The sequence below is a fragment of the Oncorhynchus clarkii genome, chromosome 20, assembly GCF_045791955.1.
Source record: "Oncorhynchus clarkii lewisi isolate Uvic-CL-2024 chromosome 20, UVic_Ocla_1.0, whole genome shotgun sequence".
NCBI classification, from domain to species: Eukaryota; Metazoa; Chordata; class Actinopteri; order Salmoniformes; family Salmonidae; genus Oncorhynchus; species Oncorhynchus clarkii.
The window spans coordinates 57,703,421-57,721,373 of record NC_092166.1 but is presented as its reverse complement, the minus strand read 5'-3'; the positions used below and the strand labels follow the sequence as shown (position 1 = coordinate 57,721,373).

Sequence of the window (17,953 nt, the reverse complement as noted above, 5' to 3'; positions counted from 1 at the left end):
GGGAGACTGAAAGGAGTTTAAGAACTCTCTATCCTTGAGAAGTCAATCACACACAAGTGGAAACTGCAAGGTCAACGCTTCTGGCCTGGCTGCCCTGCACTCTTAAGACTGTGTCACACGAAGCAATTTGGACTAAATTTCTGTTACAAATGCAAATTGAAAATGACATCATCTCACGCAAATTTGCTGATACACGAAGCAATTCAAACACAATTGAAATTGCATGCAACATCCAATCCTGTCATACATCACATCATGGTTTTATAAATAATTTGTTTATCAAACCGGTTGGTAATTGTAACAGTATTGATATAGACAAAATGCTGGATGTACAATTTAGCTAGCTAGCCAAAACGTTGCCTATTTGAATTTCTTTTTTTTCTTAAGCTAGCTGGTTAGCGTTAGTTTCCCATGCTAGCAACGAGATAAGTTAGCTAGCTAGTGCAGTTCATGTTGGACCATTTCAGTTGGAACGGTACAGCGAAAGGTCTGGGTTCACTTATAAAATGCCAGACCATGTACATAAACCATGACTAGACATGATGTCTAGAATTTTTGATTTATGTTTCCCATGTCTCGTCTGTCACAGTTTATATCAGCACTGACAGCTGTGTTGACATGACTGCAGAACGATATGACGAGTCATGTCAACTTTCTTCTGCTCATTGATTGGACATTGCATTCAGTCAGTTGCAGGAAATAGGATAGATTTGTATCTCTTGCGGTCCAATACAACTAGGTTGCAGGCATTTTTGTGAGGGTGACACGCGAAGCAACCCAGATGCAACTTTGTTTCAAGCAACATCAATTGCATCCAGATTGCTTTGTGTGACATCAGATTTAGAAAAAATCGTTCCAAAATGGTTCTTCGGCTGTCCCCATAGGATAACCCTTTTTGGTTCCATGTATAACCCTTTGAGGTCCATGTAAAACCCAAAAGGGTTCTACCTGCAACCAAAAAGGGTTCTTCAAAGGGTTATCCTACGGGGATAGCCGAACCTTTAAGGTTCTAGATGGAACCTTTTTTTCTACCGACTGTCTTCCACCGAAAAAAAACCATGTGTTTACAGGGACCTAGCTGTAACAGCTGGCCCGGAGTTCTCCCACCCTCTAAGGTTTATAAACATCGGCCCTGTTTCGCCGAGGTAGGTAGAAAAATAAGAAAGGAGACCAGGGAGAAGGCACAGTAGCCTACAGCCAGGGAACATAGGGAACCCTATGGGCACGGAGGAGGCAGGTAGTGGGGCAGGGGATACCAGCCTGAACCCAAGTCCTTACAGCCCTCCCAGTCCCCCTTGTGGTGCCACCTTTGGTGTGAGAGACCCTTGGGGTGTAAGATACTGTACAGTTTCAGCCTCTGGGCACATTGTGTCCCCATGGTGGGGGATATAGTCTTCCCTTTGCATAGAGTAAGCCCTTCTGGCTTGATCTGCGGGCTGGATCCTGATCTGCGGGCTGACTGATGGGATTGCTGGAGCTGGAGTAGGAGCGAGTGTATTACTCAACAAGGAACATCTGTCAACCCGCAGCTTGACATCAGTTTGTTGACATATTCATGTTTCTACTGTAGATGTCAATGTTACCAAGACAGCATAATACATCATTGAGAACTGCACTTATTTAACATGGGAAGCGCTTGCTACCACGACTGCAAATTGTAACTCCAGACCCCAAAACGAGGAAATTATAGATTTCCTCTCCTGTTGTTTCCTTCAGATAAGGCTTTATTTTTAGCCGTTTTTGCGTGCTCCTCATAAATCAGAAAACCTAAAATAGAGTTTGTTTTCCCAGAAACAACACAAAGCCCATTTGAACAACTACAGGTCTCTTAGTAACTAATGAACGTCAGTCCATGGACACAAATAGAGTCTGGTCTCTATCCTTGAAAAGTCAATCATACACAAGTGGAAACCACAAGATCAACGCACAAAGCTTATTGTGAGTTTTGTATATTTCATTGACCCAACCGAACCGTGAATTACGTGCTCTCTATACTCCAGCCCATTGATATGCAAGAGGACTGATGAAGGCATGAGAGGCCTGTCTGTCTCTATAGTGAATACATTGTGCATCAAGATGCACACAAAGGTAAAAGTGACTGTTGTTACTATACCATGACAACAACAGTTGCTAGTGATAGAGGGATCACAAAAGGATATTGAGGGGTAAGCACATTGATATATCTCCTTAGTTACTAGTCTATGGCCTGTTTCATTGTCAATAAAAATATATCTCAATTCAAGAGTTGTCCATGTGTGACTGTGAACAGGCTCAAACATCAATGAAGCATTTCCTGTAGTAAGGATCACTAAACATTAGAGGGGGCTCTTGCAACATTTTCAAATGACAGTAGAAAGGCAATACAGAGAGTGCTTTAGCCTACAATACAAATTAATTGTACATTCATAATGAATCCTGTTGTGATGTTATGCAGAAGATGGCAGAGGAATAAGGCATGTGATACAATACACTAGGATCTACAGTACATCCACATTACAGATTTAGTCAAATTAAATATGCTGCCTGACACACACGCGGGCAAACACACACACACACACACACACACACACACACACACACACACACACACAGGCCCCTGGAGATGGAGGGCATGACACATACAGATGTCGAATCACAATTTGACCCCTTATCGTCGCAGTAGGAAAATAATCCTGCAGGAGGATTTGAATATCTGAATAAAAATGTTGAATCGCCACCAGGGGGCAGCTGGAAGCGGTGTTAGTGTACAATGCACATCGTACCTAAACACAGCAAAAAAAGAAACTTCCCTTTTTCAAGACCCTGTCTTTCAAAGACAATTAAATAAAAAAATATAATAACTTCACAGATCTTCATTGCAAAGGGTTTAAACACTGTTTCCCATGCTTGTTCAACGAACCATAAACCAATGAACATGCACCTGTGGAACAGTCGTTAAGACACTAACAGCAATTAAGGTCACAGTTAGGACACTAAAGAGGCCTTTCCACTGACTGAAAAACACCAGAAGAAAGATGGCCAGGGTCCCTGCTCATATGCGTGAACGTTCCTTAGGCATGCTGCAAGGAGGCATGAGGACTGCAGATGTGGCCAGGGTAATAAATTGCAATGTCCGTACTGTGCGATGCCTAAGACAGTGCTATAGGGAGACAGCACGGACAGCTGATCATCCTCGCAGTGGCAGACCACGTGTAACAACACCTGCACAGGATCGGTACATCCGAACATCACACCTGCGGGACAGGTACAGGATGGCAACAACAACTGCCCGAGTTACTCCAGGAATGCACAATCCCTCCATCAGTGCTCACACTGTCCGCAATAGGCTGAGAGAGGCTGGACTGAGGGCTTGTAGGCCTGTTGTAAGGCAGGTCCTCACCAAAAAGGTCCTCATATTTGAAGAATTTCAAATATAAAATATATTTTGATTTGTTGAACACCTTTTTGGTTACTACATGATTCCATATGTGTTAATTCATAGTTTTGATGTCTTCTCTATTATTCTATGTATGTAGAAAATAGTAAAAATAATGAAAAACCCTTGAATGAGTAGGTGTGTCCAAGCTTTTGACTGGTACTATACTTCAGCAGCAAAAACCAGACAGTGGAATGTTTACAAACTCCATTATGCAAATAATATGTGACCCGATTCAGGAAACTAGGCGTATGTCGCAAGTCATTTTCTTTATTAAAATGCATTTTTTGACAGAAATGCCTTCTCAAACATTTGAACTTTCATGTGCCTTAATAGCAAACTTGTATGCCATCTGTAAATACGAATAAAATGGTTAAATTACGAGCCTTGGTTAAGCCACAGAAAAAGTGAGCAACCTTCCCACTAGCCATGATTGGCTGAGATAATGAGGGCTGGACATGCCGAGGGAGGAGTTCAGATTGGTCTGCCATATAGATGGCTTCTGTCTATTTGAGCTTGTCAGTCTGTGTTGGTAATCCTGATGAATGTGGCTTTAAAACAATGTATTGTGCTGTGGAGCTGCATAAGTGTTGCTCTCCACTTTCTGGAGGATCAAGTTTTGAAATCAGAGGAATTAGAGTATGGTAGCTAAAGAGACTACATCTTCAAATTAAGGGCAACCGTGGTATGACATTCCTGACAGGGAGAAACGTCCATCATGCATGATGATGTATACAGGCAAGATAGTCCATTAGCTAGCTACATTTTCAGATATTACCCATTTCAAATTTTGACAAAAAGTGGTTTCATTTCAAGCTAAAGTGTACTATTAGCTAGCTAGCTAAAGTTAGCTGGCTGGCTCCCTAACTGACATTATTATTTGTTTACCAGAGCCATTTGCTTTTCTAGTTAGAGCCTAATGTTAGCTAGCTTACATCGAACCTGGTTGGTTAGCTACCAGCACTGTGGCATTGTTGGCACCGTTCATTGTTGTTTAACTAACTAACGTTAGCTGGCTGGCTCGTTAGCTAATGTTACATGACGTGTGTACAACACCCGTTGAATATGGCCAGTGTCAGTAAACGTCTGCAAAAAAGCGTAATGAAATTGTTGCCAGCAGAGCTGGTTAGGCTGTTTTCATGTTATCCAGAGGTAAACAAATCATCGGCCAGAGCGTCAAGTGTGTGCTCCGAGAGCGAAACAGGGTGGGGCTAAAGCTTTAGAGGGTGTGAATGATGCTGAATGGGTGTAGACAAATAAGAGCTCTTCACTAGATACCAAATCATTCAAAGGCCATTTTCTCAAAAGTGAGTATATAAGTTTATCAACTTTCAAAGCAGAATTACTTTCCCATTGTTCCTCAAATGCAGTGTATGATATACCATTTTGTAGCTCTGAGTCTCTACCTTTTTCCAATGTAAAAAACACAATTACAAATGTTGTTACATAAGACTGAATCCAGGTGGTGAGTCACATATGTGCTGGTACAAGGATCAGTTTTCAAGATCAGTATGTACTATGATCCTACTTACTAACCAGCCACAAGGTGTTTTATTCCACAATTGTAAATATGTTCTGAGGTCAGTGAAATACAAACCAATGTGTATTTTCTGATTAAATATGTAAGCTGACGAAGAATAACTAAAACTGAATTACTATTATCAGATGGATTATTCACATTCCTCATATTCCCACCAATCAGTAAACCATGAAAGCATTCTAAACCCCAGAGCTCAGTAATTGTGGTGGGGACTAGGGTAGGATTCAATATGTAACAAAGCCATTGGGTTGGATAAAGTTTCTCTTTCCTGAAAGCCGGTGCAGCTGAGATCAAATGAGCAGATCAAATGAGACACTAATTAATTTTATGCATAGACTAGAACCTCATCAAGCAGAATATATCCACAACAATCAAGAAAAAAAAACATGAAAAAACAGGTTTTGCAATGGCTAGTGGTGTTCAGCGTTAATGAGGGGTGTAGTGTGTGTGGAGGAAAGCAGGGGTAGTTTGGTACTACTGTAATGAGGTGTGTTTGAAACATTTGTGTGTGTGTGTGTGTGCGTGTGTGTGCGTGTGTGTGTGTGTGTGTGTGCATTCATGTACTTTGAGAGAGGTGTAAGGAGTGTTTAGAGCAATTGAGGTGTGTGCACGCATGCGTGCATGTGTGTGCACGACTACGTGTGTGATGCATACATCAATACAAAGGAGTGATATAGTTCATAACAAAATTCAGTTATGAATTTGAGTTGTACAGTACTTTATAAAGAGTATAAAGAGTAAGATACTTACTTGGCTTTGGCCCCTGCATCCTCATAGCCTTTGTTTGAGACATCTTCCAGGCCCCCAATCAAGTGTTTAAATGAGCTGCGAGAGATCACAGAGTAACACGAATCATTAACTTGCTCAATACCTTGAACACCAGGTCACATATGCTGTTATTGTCACAGATCCCCATTGAGTTCAGTATTGTTAATGCACAGGACATAGGAGGACAGCAAATCACCTAAAACAACTGTCACAAAAATCTATCTAGGAAAAGTGCCTTGAGTAGAGTGAGTTAACATTAACACGATGATGTTGAGACAATGTTTAAGAATCAGTGAACATCATTCAGCCTTGTGCTGTGAGACCAGTGCAAATCAAGAGCATTACGTTAGGGTGGCTTCCATTTCGGTTTCAAATGAATCACACCATACGTTCAGTTGAAAATGTAAAATAAAAAACTAAGTATTGAGAAGATACTGTTCTTGAATGGTGCTTTCCCTCCCCATCAGCTAAAATGTTGATTATAATCTGAGAAAATACTCTACAGCCTAGATTGTTATTATTATGAGACTATGGATCGAGTCTAAGATGGCGCTACAATGGATAGCAGCCGTCTTACAGACTCCTGACCAATTCTGCTATTTTATGTCGTTTTTATCGCTGATCTTAACGTTTTTTTGTACATAATGTCTCTGCCATAATTTCCTATGACCAAAAATAGCGTCTGGACATCAGAACACCAACTTCAATATGGACGTAATTTTGTACTTCAACAAGTCGGCAGCTATGGACTTTCTGCATACTCTGGGCCAGGCCCTAATCCCCAGGACACGAAAGAGGAAGCGGCAGCGAAAGAGATGCAGGCGAACCAGCATCCTGACCAGAGAACATTAGCGAGCAAATAGACTGCCATTTCCCTCTGCTCTGTTGGTGAACATGCAATCCCTTGAGAAGAAATTGGATGAGCTCCATTTCTAGTCTATCCTATCGATCCGACCCTCCCAAAAAATCCAATGTTTCTCAGTCGTGGCAGAACAAAGACATACATCTTTCTGTTTTTTTTCTATGCATTGTCAAGACCGGAACGGTAGACTCGGGTAAGATGAAGGGAAGAGGGGCGTCTCTAATGTTAAGGAACTCTTGAGTTCTTGCTCGCCTAAGGTAGAGTACCTCAAGCTGCAGACCACACTATTTACCAACAGTTTTCATCTACATTTCTCATAGATGTCTATTTACCACCACAAACCGATGCTGGTACTAATACCTCACTCAACAAGTTGTATAGGGCCATAAGAAAATAAGAAAATAAACATTCAGAGGTGGCATTTCTGGTTGCCAAATATATTTTTTATGAGCAACTAGAAGCAACGTGCACAGACATGCATTGAAAGCCCTCCCTCGCCCTTTCTTTGGCAAATCAGACCATAACTCTATCCTCCTGCTTCCTGCTTACAAGCAAACACTCAAACTGGAAGTAGAAGCTCAATACGGAAGTGGTCCAATGAAGCGGATGCTAAGCTACAGGATTGTTTCGGTCATACAGACTGGAATATGTTCCGGGACTCATCCAATAACATTGAGGAGTTTACCACATAATTCAATGGCTTCAGTAGCCTTTTTCTGCAGTCAATGACCAAAAGTGCCCTCTTTGGCTTCATGGGCGGAATGTTATTAATATTTTTCATAATTTCATAATATATAAATTTTTCTTTGGGGGGACGAAAATCCGGTGTTTCTATGTTAAAAAGTTTCGTTATATTTCAATCTTCTGTGATGTATAGAAAGTGTACTATTGAGATGCAAACTCAAAATGTTATACATTTTAACTCTATATCTGACATGGTACAGATGTCTTACTTTTTTAAGCCCATAACCATGTGTGTGAGGTGTATACTTTTGTTTCAAAGTAGATTTGTTAAAGACTACCAATTACATGCAGCATCCGCACTGAGCTAATGGCTAAAGCTGCCTATTTGAAGGAGTGGGACACTAATCCAGACACTTATAAGAAATCCCGCTATGACCTCTGACAAGCCATCAAACAGGCAAAGCAGGACTAAGATCAGGACTAAGATCAAATCCTACTACGCCGGTTCTGATGCTCGATGGATGTGGCAGGGCTTATAAACTATCACGGATTACAAAGGGAAACCCAACTGCGAGCTGCCAAGCCACAAGAGCCTAGCAGACAAGCTAAATACCTTCCACGCACACTTTGAGGCAAGGAACACTGAACCATGCATGAGAACTCCAGCTGTTCCAGACAACTGTATGATTTCGCTCTCTGTAAACAGGTCAACATTCCCAAGGCCGAGGGGCCAGACGGAATACCAGGACGCGTACTCTGAGCATGCGCTGACAAACTGACAAGTGTCTTCAATTACATTTTCAATCAATCCCTGACATGGTCTGTAATAACGACTTGTTTCAAACAGACCACCAAAGTCCCTGTGCCCAAGATGGCAGGTAACCTGCCTAAATGATTATCGCCCCGTAGCACTCACATCTATAACCATGAAATGCTTTGAAAGGCTGGTCATGGCTCACATCAATTAGATTGTCGGATACCCTCGACCGACTCCAATTTGCTTTCCACCCCAACAGATCCACAGATGACACAATCTCTACTGCACTCCACACTGCCTTCACCCACCCGGACAAAAGGAATACCTATGTAAGAATGCTGTTCATTGACTACAGCTCAGCATTCAACACCATAGTCCCCTCCAAGCTCATTTCCAAGCTCAGGACCATTGGGACTGAACAGCTCCCTCTGCAACTGGATCGTGGAGTTCCTGATGTTCCGCCCGCAGGCAGTGATGGTAGAAAACAACACATCCGCCACACTGACCATCAATAGGGGGGCCACTTAGGGGTTTGTGCTTAGTCCCCTACTGTACTCCCTGTTCACCCACAACACAGGACTCCAACACCCTCATCAAGTTTGCTGACAACACAACGGTGGTAGGTCTGATCACTGACAACGATAGGGAGGCAGTGATGGAAAAAGTACCCAATTGTCATACTTGAGCAAAAGTATAGATACCTTTAATAGAAAGTTACTCAAGTAAAAGTGAAAGTCACCCAGTAAAATATCACATGAGTAAAATACTAAAATGATTTTGCTCTAAATATACATACAAGTAAAAGTATGAATAATTTAAAATTCCTTATATTAAGCAAAGCAGACGGCACAATTTTATTGTTTTTAAAATGAACAGATAACCAGGGGCACACACAAACATCATGTACACAAGATACATTTGTGTTTAGTGAGTCCGCCAGATCAGAGGCTGCAGGGATGACCACGTGTTCTCTTGATAAATCTGTGAATTGGACCATTTTCCTTTCCTGCTAAGCATTCAAAATACAGCGAGTACTTTTGGGTGTCAGGTAAAATGTATGGAGTAAAAAGTACATTATTTTCTTTAGGAATGTAGTGACATTAAAGTAAAAGCTGTCAAAATATAAATAGTAAAAGAAAGTATAGATACCCCCAAAAACTACTTAAGTTGTATTTTGAAGCATTTTAACTTAAGTACTTTACACCACTGTAGGTAGGTTAGAGACCTGTCCCTCAACATCAACAAGACAAAAGAGCTGATTGTGGATTACAGGAAATGGAGGGGCGAGCACACCCCCATCCACATCGATGGGACTAGTGGAACGGGTCGATTGCTTCAAGTTCTTCTGTGTTTCCATCACTAAAATGGCCAAATCATAAGACTGCTAAACAAGCTAATCAAATGGCTAGCCGGACTACCTGCATTTAGCGTTTTTTTTACTAAGTCTCTTTCACTGACTCTATGCACACACACAGGACTCTACTCACACACTCACTCATACTTACCCTGACACCGCAACACGTAAAGTAGCAGTCAAAAGTTTGGTTGGACCTACTCATTCCAGGGTTTGTTTTTGTTAAACCATTTTTTACATTGTAGAATAATACTGGACACATCAAAACTACGAAATAACACATATGGAATCATGTAGTAACCAAAAAGTTTAATATTTGAGATTCTTCAAAGTAGCCTCCCTTTGCCTTGATGACAGCTTGGCATACTGTTGGCATTCTCTCAACCAGCTTCATGAGGTAGTCACCTGGAATGCATTTCAATTAACAGGTGTGCCTTCTTAAAAGTTAATTGTGGGAATTATTTCCTTCTTAATGTGTTTGAGCCAATCAGTTGTGTTGTGACAAGGTAGGGGTGGTGTACAGAAGATAGCCCTATTTGGTAAAAGACTAAGTCCATAATATGGCAAGAACAGCTCAAATAAGCAAAGAGAAACGACAGTCCATCATTACTTTAAGACATGAAGGTCAGTCAATCTGTAACTTGAAAGTTTCTTCAAGTCATGTCGCAAAAAACATCAAGCGCTGTGATGAAACTGGCTCTCATGAGGCCCGCCACAGGAAAGGAAAACCCAGAGTTACCTCTGCTGCAGAGGACAAGTTCATTAGAGTTACCAGCCTCAGCAATTGCAGCCCAAATAAATGTTCAAGTGACATACACATCTCAACATCAATTGTTCAGAGGAGACTACGTGAATCAGGCCTTCATGGTCAAATTGCTGCAAAGAAACCACTACTAAAGGACACCAATAAGAAGAAGAGACTGAGATGGGCCAAGAAACACGAGCAATGGACATTAGGCCGGTGGAAATCTGTCCTTTGGTCTGATGAGTCCAAGTTTTAGATTTTTGGTTCCAACCGCCGAGTCTTTGTGAGACGCAGAGTAGGTGAACGGATGATCTCCGCATGTGTGGTTCCCACCATGAAGCATGGAGGAGGAGATATGATGGTGTGGGGGTGCTTTGCTGGTGACACTCTGTGATTTATTTAGAATTCAAGGCACACTTAACTAGCATGGCTACCACAGCATTTTGCAGCGATACGTCATCCCATCTGGTTTGCCTTTCGTGGGACTATCATTTGTTTTTCAACAGGACAAAGACCCAAAACACACCTCAAGGCTGTGTGAGGGCTCTTTGACCAAGAAGGAGAGTGATGGAATGCTGCATCAGATGACCTGGCCTCCACAATCACCCGACCTTAACCAAATTGAGATGCTTTTGGATGAGTTGGACCGCAGAGTGAAGGAAAAGCAGCCAGCAAGTGCTCCGCATACAGTATGTGGGAACTCCTTCAAGACTTTTGGAAAAGTATTCCTCGTGAAGCTGGTTGAGAGAATGCCAAGAGTGTGCAAAGCTGTCATCAAGGCAACGCGTGGCTACTTTGAAGAATCTCAAATATAAAATATATTTGGATTTGTTTAACAATTTTTTTGGTTACTAGATGATTCCATATGTGTTATATCATAGTTTTGATGTCTTCACTGTTATTCTACAATATAGATAGTTAAAATAGTAAAAATAAAGAAAAACTCTTGAATGAGAAGCTGTGTCAAAAATGTTGACTGGTACTGTACATACACCCACACATAACATGCGCACACATGCATACAGTATTGACGCCACGCACACACACACACACACACACACACACACACACACACACACACACACACACACACACACAGCTGCTACAGCTGTCTACTATATATCCTGTTGCCTAGTCACTTTACCCCTACCTACATTTAGATAGCTACCTCAATTACCTTGATCTCCTGCACATCGACTCGGTACTGGTACACCCTGTTATATTTCTTCAAAATATATATTTTTTTAATCTAAAATTGTACTCGGTCACATGCTTTGTAAACAACAGGTGTAGACTAACAGTGAAATGCTTACTTACGGGCCCTTCCCAACAATTCAGAGAGAAAGAAAATAGAGAAATAATAGAAAAGTAAAACACGTAATAATAAACACAATGAGTAACGGTAACTTGACTATATACACAGGGTACCAGTACCGGGGTCCATGTGCAGGTGTACGAGGTAGTTGAGATAGATATGTCCATACAGTATGACTAGGAATAAAGTGACAGAAAACAAACAGTAGCAGTAGCAAATGTGAAGAGACAAAACAAGTCAGTATAAAAAGGGTCAATGCAGATAATCCGGTGCAGATAGTCCTGGTTATTGTTATTCGTTATTCACTGTGTATTTATTCCTCGTGTCACTACTTCTATTATTCTACTTTAAAAAATATATATATAATCTTTGCATTGTTGAAAAAGGACCAGTAAGTAAGCGTTTCACTGTCAGTCTACATCTGTTGTTTACGAAGCACGTGACAAATAATATATGATTTTTGGTTGATTTTATTCTATGCAATCGAGAATTCATTTTGATGAAAGCATTTTGATGACACCTCTCACACGGATGAGATGCATAGGAGGAGAGCAGACGTGCTTGTCTTAGTTTGATTGAGGAAATGCATGAGAACAATCAACAGATCTGACTGTCCAAAACTAGATTGAATTGACGTTTCATTTATTTTCTTTCCGAAATCAAGAACATATGTCCGCTGGCATGCTTTGAACATTCAAAAGGCAATCCTAAATGTACTGTCACGCACAAGATATGATGGATGTTAGCTGTTCTGGAGAATAAATATTGTCATCAATGATACTGTCAAGATTAACAAGGCAGACAGGTTGTCTGCAATCACATTTGTTTCCCTGACAAGGTATGGTAAATCATTGTCTTTTTTGAGATGCAATCTTCTATTGTTTATTTGAGTTTGTACATAAACCGTAAGCTCTAATAACACTATTGACTTACAATTTAGTATGGAGTTGGCAATTTTAAAGTAATGACACATTACTGTCAAAATGTGATAATAGAATACATTTAAACATGATAAAAATAGAAACGACTGACAGGTAAACTCTGATATCATAGCTGAGACTTTCTCTTATCTCTTATAGAGGAAAACAAGCTAAAGAAGTAGACAAATGTCTGGTTATATAAAAAATAACCAGATTATGATGGAGCGTCATCAAAATTGATCATTTTTCCCATTTAGCATATTCAGGTTTTTTTCATTAAGGGTCCTTCTGTGCTGTTTTTAGCCATCTGTTTCAAAGCGCCTGAAACCATTAGAGGGGCTAAGAGGGGTCAGATTACCACCCTGCATTTCAGTGAGAGGGGGCAGGTTGGAGGAGCGGCCATTTAAATGTTACACATCTGAGCTCTGTCTGTGGAGTGTTGCTTCTGGGGCATTTTCTCCCAGCAGGCAACAATGCTGAAAAGCGCCTGTCTGGGCCCTCGGGCACTGAGAGGCAGCCTCATGTTCCAGAACAGAATAGAATGTGCACAGAATGTGCCCCCAATCACTACACATATAGATAGGTATACTGTAGACCTCAGGAGTTATTTCCGAGGTTTATAAGTCTGTTCTCACCGGGGTTAGATTCAGGTGTCAGACTGGTACAGCTCTTTACAAGGATCTTTGATTGAATCGTTTCACACAATCAACATTATGTACGGTAAGTGGTAGAGAGTAACCGACGTCCAGTGAGGTTAGCCAAGAACTGTCACAACCTCCTGACAGTCGTGACCTCATTATGTGTCTAGGCGGAAGGAATTTATTATCATTTCATGACTGGAAAAACAAATATGACCCACGATAGCCAATGGCAGCGCATTTTGAAGTGTGAACTGCGTTGCTCTAACTATAGAGTTCACACCCACTTAAAGTTGCATTCTTAGTGTGCATCTCCTACAAAAGCCCATATATAAGTTGTCCACTCGCACTGGATAAGGCCGACTTGCCATAATAAATGTGTTTGATATTAGTAATACAGAAGAGATAAAAAAAGTTTATAGCCTAGACTTATCGTGAAGTTTATAGACTACGCCAGATACGTAGCAGCCCGAGCAAATCCAACTCCTAAACTACACTACTAACAGACGCCACTGTGAAGAGCCAGACAGGGTAGTAAAAAAAAGTAGGCTAGTTTCATTATGCCTGATATACAGTATGTTCCTCTATTAGCACATCTGAGGAGACTGAATCAACTCAGTTGACTCTCCCTGACCACCCTGTCCAAGTGTATGTTTGGTACCAGGTCTGCATCTCGATATAGTGCACAACCCTATGGGCACTGGTCAAAAGTAGTGCACTATATAGGGAATCGGGTGCTATTTCAGACAACCTCCCGGAATCCCAATCCACAACAGTGGTCATATCATTACATGCACGACAACGGCATGATGGCGGAGGGAGCGCAGCATGGCAGCCAAAACAAGCCCTCTTTAACAGACTCAGCCATAAAGCTTTCAGGCGGCCAACATGATCAAATGAATGGTGGATCTCCCGCAGAGAGCGAATAGAAAATGTTCCTCTCTTGCCTCCAGCGTTTGTGTGCTGCGTTCGCCTTTTTTTTTAGCCCTGCCTCTGGTTCTGACAGAGACACACAGAGACCCAGACCCACACAGCGCTGATGAGGTCTATGGGGAGTGGAAGAGAACAGGCTTTCTACCATGCAGTGCACAGTGCTCCATCCCCAGTCCCACTGTTTTACTATGCTGCTTGTCATTCAAAACAGGAACTATTCTCTATGTTCTTTGTATGGCGTTATGTCATGATATAGTTGTAAAAATGTTGAAATGTGGGGAAGATAAATGTTTTCGGATTCAGAATAAATTGCATAATACTGATGAGTGATGAATGATCTATAATCAATGATATGGATCAACACAACAAACCTTTGTTAAAACATACCAATCCTATAATAGTCATGCTACTGTGATGTGGTTCATGCTCTGCACTACAATTGCTTTTTTTCATGGCAGTAAAAGGTTAATCAACTTCCAACAAACTGCACACATTTAAAAGTAAACCTTTAGACGACACAGGGTACTACTCACTCTCTGTCAATGACCAGGCAGGTGACGGCATCAGCAGCAATGACATTAGCCGTCCTGATATCCTCTCTGTGGGGACACAAATTGAAAACAAATCAGTCAAACACATCCCCCAAAGAAACTAATGTAGGACACTAACGTACGTTTTAATATATACGCCATTTAGCAGACGCCTTTATCCAAAACAACCTACAGTCATCCAAGCATACATATTACATACACTACCGGTCAAAAGTTTGGGATCATTAAGAAATGTCCTTGTTTTTGAAAGAAAACATTTTTTTTGTCTGTTAAAATAACATCAAATTGATCAGAAATACAGTGTAGACATTGTTAATGTTGTAAATGACTATTGAAGCTGGAAACCGCTGATTTTTAATGGAATATCTATGTAGGCGTACAGAGGCCCATTATCAGCAACCATCACTCCTGAGTTCCAATTGCACGTTGTTAACTAATCCAAGTTTATAATTTTAAAAGGCTTATTGATCATAGAAATCCATTTTGCAATTATGTTAGCACAGCTGAAAACTGTTGTACTGATTAAAGAAGCAATAAAACTGGCCTTCTTTAGACTTGTTGAGCATCTGGAGCATCAGCATTTGTGGGTTCGATTACAGGCTCAAAATGGCCAGAAACAAAGAACTTTCTTCCGAAACTCGTCAATCTATTCTCATTCTTAGAAATTAAGGCTATTCCATGCGAGATATTGCCAAGAAACTGAAGATCTCGTACAATGCTGTGTACTACTCCCATTCACAGCACAGCACAGTGCAAACTGGCTCTAACCAGAATAGAAAGAGGAGTGGGAGGCCCCATTGCACAATGTCACATTCTGATTTAATGAACTTTGCCATCACACAATCTTTTCTAACACAGAAACAAATCAAGAATAAGAGATGATAGTAACAACCATACTCTCTACAGCTGTCTACATCATCATCAAATCCCCATCACTGCAACCTGAAGAAGTGTCTTCCAAATCACTTGAATCTGCAAACGACTCTGAATCAGTGGTTTCCATAATGACCTGCGATCATTCTGTGAAAATGTCCACACACACACTCTCTCTCTCACTAATAAACGGCGTTAGTGGCTTTGTAGAGACAAAGAGAACAATGGGACCACTTCCCTAGACTATTAGATCAAGTTCCCATTAGTAGATTCATGTAACGTATATCACAGCAATGAATGGTGGATGACCAGATGATTTCATCATGAAATAAAATAGCACAATAGTAGCAGGTCACCTTGCTAGTAATGCCATACAGTATACTGCATCTCTATGTGTTACAGGCATCCCTGTAATTGACATGAATTCAGTATGGTTGTGTAACAGCAGTATCTACAATGCATTATGGAATAAACTTTCCTCCATGTGTCGTAGGTTACTCAGACACCCCATCTGATACCCCATCTTCCATGTAATCAGCTGCCTGCCCTGAGCTGTCCAGTCCAGGCTGTCTCCATGGGCCATGCCAGTGAGACCAGGTGTGTGCTTTTAGAGTAGAGGGGATGGGCATCATCTAATTTGACAGAACTATCTGGTGACAGGAGGAGCGAGTGTGAGGGGAGAGGGACGGGTAGATGAATACGAGAGGAAATCTATCCATCCAGCCCAACTATTACATTTGAGCCCCCTTAATAGACAGACCAGGGAAAACAGCTGTGATTTTCCCCCCTGCTCATGGACGAAGCAACAGTTCCCTGGATATCACAAGAACACCTGGGGATTCTGAAGACGCAGGCTGAGGTGTCCATTTCACACGGATATGTCCCTTACAGCAATACAGCATTAATTCCAGTTGCTACCATTGGACCACCCAACTAGCCGTATACTTTCATTTCAGTGTTTTGTTACACAGCTGACACGTGTAAGCAGATATCTCCCGTCGAGGGAGCAGGATGCCATTCTTCAAGCCAATTAGCACATATTATGGCAGGGAGATGGGAAACATCTACGGCAGACTATGGACATGCTATATCACTAGATATCTCCCAGTAAAATGAAAGGAGAGCTTTCTAGACATGCCACACTTCAAACCAATTGCCACATATCATGGCAGGGACAGGGAGAGATAAACATGGAAGGTAGCCACACTGGAACTGTTATCGCACCACATATACTGCATCAAATAACTACTATATATATGAGAGAGAGAGAGAGATGGAATGAATATTGAGCCAGGCACAGCCACAGCATCAGTAGACCATGCCTCCATCAATGCCAATCACAACCAGTGAGAGAGCAGCTTGGAGAAAAGGTTATGGTTGTCAGTCTCAATGGAAACGTGTGCACAGTACAAAGACTTGGGGGAAATACAATGCCATAGGCATTTAACACCTCGATTTATCACAAACTAGGCAAGATAATCCATGTGTGGCTCTGTTGGTAGAGCATGGTGCTTGCAATGCCAGGGTTGTGGGTTGAATTCCCAAAAAATGTATGCAGTTGCTCTGGATAAGAGTGTCTGCTATATTACTGAAATGTAGATTAGGAGAGATGGCAGATTTCTGGGGGGGGCTTTGTTAAGCAGCAGAGAGCTGCCTAACTCTGGTGACATTTACAGCTCGGCAGCTGAAAGGCTCTTATGATGAATTGAGCACTGCTTGGCGTACAACATCTTTGGGCAAAGTTCAGGCATGTGTGCGTACCCATGTATGGCAGAGAGGGAGAAAGAAAGATGTTTGTGGGTGCGTGTGTCGCGAGAGAGAATCGTATTTACGTGACAATTATTCCTGAGTCCTGACATCTCCCTAATAGCCAATAATTAGACTTAATGTGAGGGAACAAGGTGTTTTGTGTTGGGCAGATATGAAGGTGCACTTAGCATACAGCCTCCTTCACATCAAAGCCAGTAAGCCACTCAAACCTTTTTAACCACAAGGACTATTGTGCTGTCCTGTCTGTAGTCAATTCTTCACGGCTCTATCATCTCCTCCCCCAAAACCATGCTAACAGGGCTAGCATGCAAATATCGCTTGGGTAAACAGCACACCAACTTTTTTTAAAGCCGTGATTGATTTGCTTGACATAGTAATGGAGAAGATGTGTAATTTATTAGGGTTCCCCTTTACGAGTTTCATTATTTTATTGTCTACATTAACCAGTAGAACAACATGAAACTGTTTACACCTTCGGGTCTCATCTTTATCATCCTTTAGTTTGACTTTTTATCATTCATGTTTTATTCATTACGGAGAAAACAACAGGAGCGTGCTAATTAGGACAGAGGAGAGGGGGACAGATCACACACAGAGAGAGAGAGAGGCAGATGAGGAACACACATTTTGGAGATGTGGCGCCTTTCAAAGTCTAACTAATACACCGCCTAGCTCTTCATGGCTGTGGCTGCGACACCGGTGAGCATCAAAGCAGAGTATAACAAGATCCCTCTTCCTTTGTTTGCTGTGGAAAACAGAAGCAAGAATTTGAATGCTATTAACTCAGGAGAGGAAACTCCAGTGAGATGCAAGACATTTATTGCGTTT

General features: G+C 41.5%; 1 protein-coding gene across 3 annotated transcripts in view; it reads right to left on the bottom strand.

Annotated features, from left to right (window-relative positions):
* Positions 1-17,953, bottom strand: part of LOC139376581 (cGMP-dependent protein kinase 1-like) — a 140,063-nt gene that overhangs the window by 10,717 nt on the left and 111,393 nt on the right. For all 3 annotated transcript variants that reach the window (XM_071119333.1, XM_071119334.1, XM_071119335.1), the window contains 2 exons: positions 14,465-14,530; positions 5,706-5,780 (listed from right to left, as the gene is read on the bottom strand). In XM_071119333.1, coding sequence (XP_070975434.1) covers positions 5,706-5,780; positions 14,465-14,530 — 141 coding nt within the window. The remainder of the gene's footprint in view (positions 1-5,705; positions 5,781-14,464; positions 14,531-17,953) is intronic.